We start from the raw sequence: 6,991 nt of genomic DNA, 5'->3' as shown, positions 1-6,991 counted from the left end.
AATCACCCTGAAGAGATGTCTGGGGCATCGCTTATTTCTTCCCTCCCCAAGGCAAGGCCTGGAGCTGGGCAGGCTGAGCGTAGTGGACGTTGCACAGGCTGCTGTGCTGGTGGGTGCTGGGCACCATGCAGCACCTCACAGTGATGCTGAGATTGGGCCTGCCCATCAGAGAGTCTCATGTGGGGGTCCAGAGGTCTGGGGTCCAAACACCCAGAGTTCATCTCCCTCCTCCACCCAGGGGGATTTAAAGGCCACATCTTCCACGAGGCCACATGCTTGCGAGGGAGGGAGCAAATGGTTTCTACCACTGGTCTCAGAGCTTAGGCTTTGTTTTCCAAGGTACCTTTTGATCAGCCACCTGAAAGCCCCTGCTGATGCTGCTGCGGGTTGGGTGTGACACTGTGGAATAACGCCGGGGCAACGGGTGCATTGTGACCTCTGCGAGCATCCCTCATGAGCCTCCAGACACCGGCACGCAGGCATGCAGCGCTTCGCAAATCCGCTCCTCCGGCACGTGCTTCACAGGGGCTGTTCTGATGCTGCTCCGAAGAAGCAGTGCCTGAAGTATTTAAGAGCTCTGAGGACACTGCAGTTTAATGGCTTCAACACTGTTTTTTTAGGGGAAACAGATATTCCAGAAAGTCTTATAACAGGAGAAAAAACAGCGGAGGAAGCCGGCATGTGCTGGCCCGTATGGACACTTTTTCACGCTGGCAGCTGCCAAGGGTGGGTGCCCTGGCGGTACAAACTGCTATTAAGAGGTGATCTGCCCACCCATCAGCAGAATGGGGCCTTCCAGGAGTTTTGTGAGTCTCTGACTACATCCCATGGGAAGTGTGTAATTGTGACGAGGGATAAAACGCAGCTGAGACGTGTGGGGGCAAAAGATGGCAAGGAGATGGAGACGGAAACTCTGCTGCCAGTGCCACCAGCGATCTACATAGACAGCATTAAGTGTTGCCCTGAGGTTGCTAGAGCCAATGGCCATGAGCTTCTTGCTGTGCCTTCATCTTACGACTACCTCTATCCCATGGACGTTGCCTGGTCTTCTTTGAAATGGTTTATTATAAACAACAGAAATAACTTTTCTCTGAGGTCTATTGAGAGGACCCACTCCTACAGGTGTATCCTCTTGAGTGATTTGATTGTTAAAGGACTGGAGAACATGACTCCAAACAAATGGAATGTAGCATGTGACAGAGTGAAGAGATGGGAGAACTACTACCTCAATACACTTTCTTAAATGGTTCTTCCTTCAGTCAGGCTTCGAATGTGTTTTGATTGGTGTTGAATCCTGCTCCAGCCCTGCCAAGCTCTTTCCTTCAAAGGGTATAAACCTCAAAGACCATATGTCAATAGCACTAATAAAAGATTTAAATCCAAATGTTTCATTCCGTGACTAGGTTGATATGTGCTATGTTAGGGCTGTAAAGGGACAGATAATTTCCCTTATAAAAAAAAAAAATAGGCCAAAGCATGCCTCGGATCCAGTTTAGCCAGCCTTCTCCATAAATTCCCCTGTTATGGGAGTCATGAGACCACATCTCAGATGTAAACGCCCTCAATTTTGAGAAAGCCTGGGCTGCAGAGTCAATTCTGTAGGTCAAGCCTGTCTTTGACACCAATGGGAGATCCGCTCCTGAGCAGGGAATATGCTGGACCACGACTGACACCAGAATTTACAGCTTAAAGAAGTCTGAAGAATTCAATGTGACTTTCCCATCATACATGCACTAACAGCCGGTCTCAGCTCAGTAGTTCATTACACTGAGTACGTTGCTTCCAACAGTGACTTGCAATAAACATTTCGGTGACAGGTAAAACATATTTTTCTAAAAGGGGAGTTCCTTTTGAAGCCTAACAATTAGCAGTTAACAATTAGCAGTCAGTTCAGGCTTTAAACGATGAAGAGCTCAGTCTCTCAGGATAAAATATAGCACTCATCACTGGAGATTTTTAAATCCATGACATTGTTTAGTGAGATGTAATGATTTCTTATGGAACTGAGTTCAAAAGATTATGAGTGATGCAAAGCAGTATTTCTTAACAGGATTTTTTTTAAGTTTTTTTAAATTGAACAATTTGGTCTTTTGAAAGTGTCTCCCAGTTTACAATCTCTTGTTGCTCATTACCAGGTATGTGTTTATTGTGTACTTCTAGGAGAACTACGATCATAAAAAGTTATGCGATAATTCCCAGTTTCACTAAAACATTTCAATACACTGAGGCAAATCTGTGCAGTTTTATTCCTGTGTGTGGAAACCATCTGAACAAGACTTGTGATGTGGTGTGGCAGAGAGATGGCTAAAAAATGGAGTTTCATCTACCTTCACAAAAATCTGCACATGTAATTTTCTAGAGCTGAGATGTAAATATACAGAGAAAAATGATCATATTCACTTCATATTTATCAGCAAAAACATCTGCTTATTTTTCACAACTCTGGATGCAGTGGAGAATGGAAAATTAGGTGCTTCAAATGCAAGGAGGAAAGAGGAAAGGGGAAAGGGGAGAGACTTTGTTTTTATTGTTCTGACACCTCATGGTGCCTGAAGAGAATTTCACATTGGCTTGAAGCATCAATTGCTCCACTAAATATCGATGAATACGAAGTGGTATGAAATCAGCACGAGGAAAGAAATAGGCCCGGTGCCTCTTTACCACAAGGTAGGCAGTAATTGCACTGTAGCTTGGTTTTCTTAAGAAATAAATGATGCACACCCTATTTTCCCAATGACTGTTTACCTTCGTCCCGTGACACTGCACTACACTAACTGGGGAGAAGTAACAGTCCCCTATAGTCAAAATCAGCACAAACCTGATGACTTCATTGCTGTGTTCTGGATTCACATGGAGAAGAATGAGACCAAAGCTCAAAGGAGCATAGCCCAGTCCCAGTAAGGCCTCACTGCAGCTCAGCCTTACTGGTCTTTACTGTCATGGCTTACACAGCTGCAGATTTAGAGCCACACTGTAACACTTCTTCATTGGTAGGGTGTGTCTTCTGCCATCCCTAATTCACAGTGGAGTCTATGGGACCAGCTACAGAATCACCTGCTTTCCATCCATTTTAGCAACAAGGAAGTATCAAAAGGAAATAATTCGTGTCACAGGGATTTGTCAGTCTTTCCTGGTTTGTATTCTTTGGTAAAACGAGGACGAAGCCTCCATGAAGGGTTTCATGGAAACAAGCATGAGGAAAGAGGAAGTGTTTGGTGCCACATCTCCTAGAAAGCAAGGGGAAAGCATCCTTTTCCTGCAAAGGTCTGGGAAAGCCTCACTAAACACCTTCACTCTTCCCAGCCTCCCGCTGTGAGGTTGAGGGCTGGCAAAACTTTTCTAGCCAGTTCTATTTAATGTGTATGGAAACCCCTAGGCATGATAAAGAACCAAGTTCATTCAAATCAAATGAACTTCGGTATTTTATATAAAATCCTCTGAGATGAGTCCTCTTCTTTCTTCCTCCCTCCCCCTTTGCTGCTGCATAAGCGTGATTGCAACCCATGTTTTCTATAAAACGCTGTAATTCTTTGTACTGAAGAAAAATATTGTGGCTCATACGGTTCTGACTCAACTGGTAATTTAGGATGACAAGCAATTCCTTTAACATATGACTAAACAAGCTAATAGGAGGATGTTACCAAATAGCATGCACCTTATTCAAGAGCACTTGAAATAACATGCATGAGTCTAATATCTTCTTGGTAGGATTTTAAATACCTGTTATTTTATCAGGTTTGCTAGTAATAGCTCCTGTACACTTGACCACTGCAGGATGTCAAAGCAAATCTCTTTGTTCCCACCCAGGACTCTTTCTGTGTGCCTCAAATGCACCACTAGAATAAAATGATTAAAGTATCTTTGCATAAAGAGGAGAGGAAGATGCAAATGCATATGCTGATGAAGAAGCTATAACAGATGTCCCTCTGCTCCAAGCTAGCTGGAATGCAAATCACCTGAATTTTCATGATGTCTCATTGACTAATTACTTCTAAATGCTTTTCCAAGCCTCATCTTCACAGAAAAAAACATGTCTTTTCCTCCAGCTCATGAAGCAAGCCTGCATTGATTGGCTCAACACATTTTTTTTCCCTATTTTCAAGCCCTCTGTCCTAATAGCATGCTGCAGCCCAGGGTGCAGACAGGACAAATGCACTTGGGTCACAGAGGCCTAAGCCAAGGATGTAATGATGGGACACATGGTGTGAGCTTCTGTGATTGAGCAGGTAGAGTGGGGCCCATTTTGTACCATGCCTGAGAACTGGCAGAAGGCTGGGTAGGTAGTGGAAAGGCAACCCATATTGCTCAAAGCCCAGCCTCTGTCTCTGTGAACTTGTTCCTTGACATTTCCTTCTGCAGTGACCATGCAGAGGAGGTATGGAGAGAAATGCACAGAGGAAAGAAGGAGGGATAAGTGAATGATGTTCAATGTGAGAAATGCAAACTAAGAATACTGTTTCTGAAAACAAACACGTTAGGGCTATATTCATTTATATGACTTAAACTGCAGTTAAGAGTCAGTGTCTGACATTTCCTGTTGGCTACCTCTAAGCCCCCTCAAATCCATGAGAAACACTAAGCCAGGAAATTAGCCTGAGTTTAGGCCAGAGGAATATGAGTCACAATAAGTCAAAAGAGCCATAGGACTAGGAAAGTGCCACTCTGTTAGATGCTGAGGCATTGGAGAGCAAAACCAACCAGTATGAGGAAGCTCAGGAAAAAAAGAGACTGATAAAGAAGGATAGTCACCCATGCTGTGTTTCTAGTGAAAATAGGAAACATATATTTACACTCTCTGCTCTGTGACAGCCATCTCAAGAGCCTTTGGATAGACTGGAAACAGTCTCGCAGTCAGGCAGCCTTTGATGCTGGTACACACAGACATTTTCAGTAACTCCCTCATCAGATTCACAGAAGGAAAAATCAGTGCCATATGGAGATACACATGAATACATGCCTAATCACTTATTTGTGCCCAAACAAACTTTTTCTCTACAGGAATATATGAGGAGCCTGTTGCTATGGGGTAACTGTTCTGGCAACTACCAGGTATTTCTGTATTCAGATGGAGAAGGGCCAGCTCGTGCTCTGATTATTCCCAAGATCAGTACACACATATGCCAGTCAAAGTCCAGCTGAGCCTAACTAGATGAGATGCTGGGCTTGGTCCAGTAGCCAAGACAAACCAGCTTCAAAAGGCAAAGCCAAACTGTGGAGTGATATGGGTTGTGCATAAACATCCAGATACTTCCAAGTCCCCAAACCAGCAGTCACTTCCAGCCTAGTCAAAATGGCTTTTGGTACACGTCTGAGGGGCAAAACTTAAACTCAGGTTTTAGAAGTTTTACCTGATCTGTCTCCACACACTCATGTTGGTAGTATATTTCTTTGTTTTCCATGTTATCAGGAGCACATCAGACAAGACTGTCACAGAGTAGTCAACTCCTTCATGTGAGGTCTATCAGTTTCTCACTAAATTTGACTTGAAGGTTGAGGTTAGTACACAGCTAATAAATAGGGAGATGATGCAACAAGTTGATGCATCTTTGGAAGCAATTTTGCAATGACTGTGAAGAACTAGTGAAGGCTGAAACAAATGCGGTTTGTTTCATCTTAAACTACTGGTTTCGCCCCTGACAGAGCTGGAAAAGGGGCTATGAGAGTTTGCTGCAGTGCTTCTCTTTTGCCAGAATTGAGGCCAGGGGGGTTGACAGTCAACAGGTAGACAGAGATGCTGACTGAGTGTTACCGGTTAGAGCTGGGATCAAGTAGAACATTGAAGGATTCTACCTCGGATGGAACATTTGCAGGGCCTTTACTGAGAAGAATAAGAAGAAAAAAAAACAGTTGGAACTGCTGTCCCCAAGAGAAAAAGTGAGGAAGGAAATGTTGGAAATAGTTGTTTGCATTTGATGATCTTGGAAAAGCTAAAAAACATTTAGGTCCCTTACTTGCAGCACAATGGCTCCAGAGCAATCTCTCCTGCCCTGGGGCACTGCTCAGGGACCTCTGTCTTCCTCCAGCACCAATGCTGTTGTGTTTCTGGTAAAAGTCTCATGGCCTTCAGACTAAAAGTGTTCAGTGGTAGTAAACCAAGCTGAGCTCATCTCAGCCAAAGTCTAAAATGGATAATGAGAAAACACTCTGTTGAATGCTTCTGTACTTGTTTTTCACTTTAAGGACCACAGATACCCCTCAGCCACTGAGCAACTACAGGCTGGAAAAGACCTGTTCCAGCAGCCACTTAAGTAATCACAGCACCTGTGAGAGTTTATTGTTTCCCCCTTAAAATCCCAACAGCTCCTTTCTTTATTACTAAACAAAGATTTTGGCTTTTGTTTAAAAACACACATCTTCATTTCAGTTAAAGAAAGCCTAAAGGTGCAAACATCAGAAGTTTAAAAGCCAGTAATCTTTGATTTTCTGTCTTCAGCACTTGGCACTGATGACAATGACAACTTCTGATATTGAAATTCCTGTGCAAGTGAGGCACTGTGTAAGGTTAAGCTGCCCATCTATACAACATGGATGCTCCTTTTGAATAGAGTAATTTTATGGAACAGGGGAGAAGGAGAGACTGTAGTTCTGTAGGCACCAGAAGAGTGTGCCCTGGCTTGCTTTGTGGGGTGGGAACATCTACTCAAGGATCCTGTGTATATCCCCTGCAATCTAACAAGCTGCACACCCATTCATAGCAAGCACTTCAAGGCTCTCTATCCTTGCTGCCTCCCCCTCACTTGCAGAAGCATTCTGAAAGTTTCTGGAAGTTTAAAAGAGGGATCGAATTTTAAACTTCCTAGGACTAATCACATAACCCTGCTTCCAGTAAGAAACGAGACTTCAAGGTCCCCACCTGGTTTCTGAACAAGAAACTGAAACAAATCTGAGCTGCTGTCTCCCCCCAGTGTCTGCATATTTTCTTGTTCAAGTCTGGGAATGGGTAAGATCTCTTCTTATTTTGGAAACTCTAGGATATCAGCCTGCTGTGACA

At 43.7% G+C, this 6,991-nt stretch overlaps 1 protein-coding gene across 1 annotated transcript; it reads left to right on the top strand.

Moving 5' to 3' along the window:
• Window positions 1-481: 481 nt before the first annotated feature.
• LOC104405686 (chromosome unknown open reading frame, human C21orf140) lies at window positions 482-1,243 on the top strand. The gene has a single exon (XM_010014456.1). It carries the CDS (start codon window positions 482-484, stop codon window positions 1,241-1,243), a length of 762 nt encoding a protein of 253 aa, XP_010012758.1.
• The last annotated feature ends 5,748 nt before the right edge of the window (window positions 1,244-6,991 follow it).

This window comes from Nestor notabilis, unplaced genomic scaffold (genome assembly GCF_000696875.1).
Source record: "Nestor notabilis isolate BGI_N333 unplaced genomic scaffold, ASM69687v1 scaffold12295, whole genome shotgun sequence".
In the NCBI taxonomy this organism is placed as follows: Eukaryota; Metazoa; Chordata; class Aves; order Psittaciformes; family Psittacidae; genus Nestor; species Nestor notabilis.
Note: the sequence above shows the minus strand (reverse complement) of the source record. Positions and strands in the feature narration are given on the sequence as shown.

Coding starts and splice junctions, on each gene's coding strand:
- LOC104405686 (XM_010014456.1), top strand. CDS start 482: ATGCAGCGCTTCGCAAATCCGCTCCTCCGGCACGTGCTTCACAGGGGC.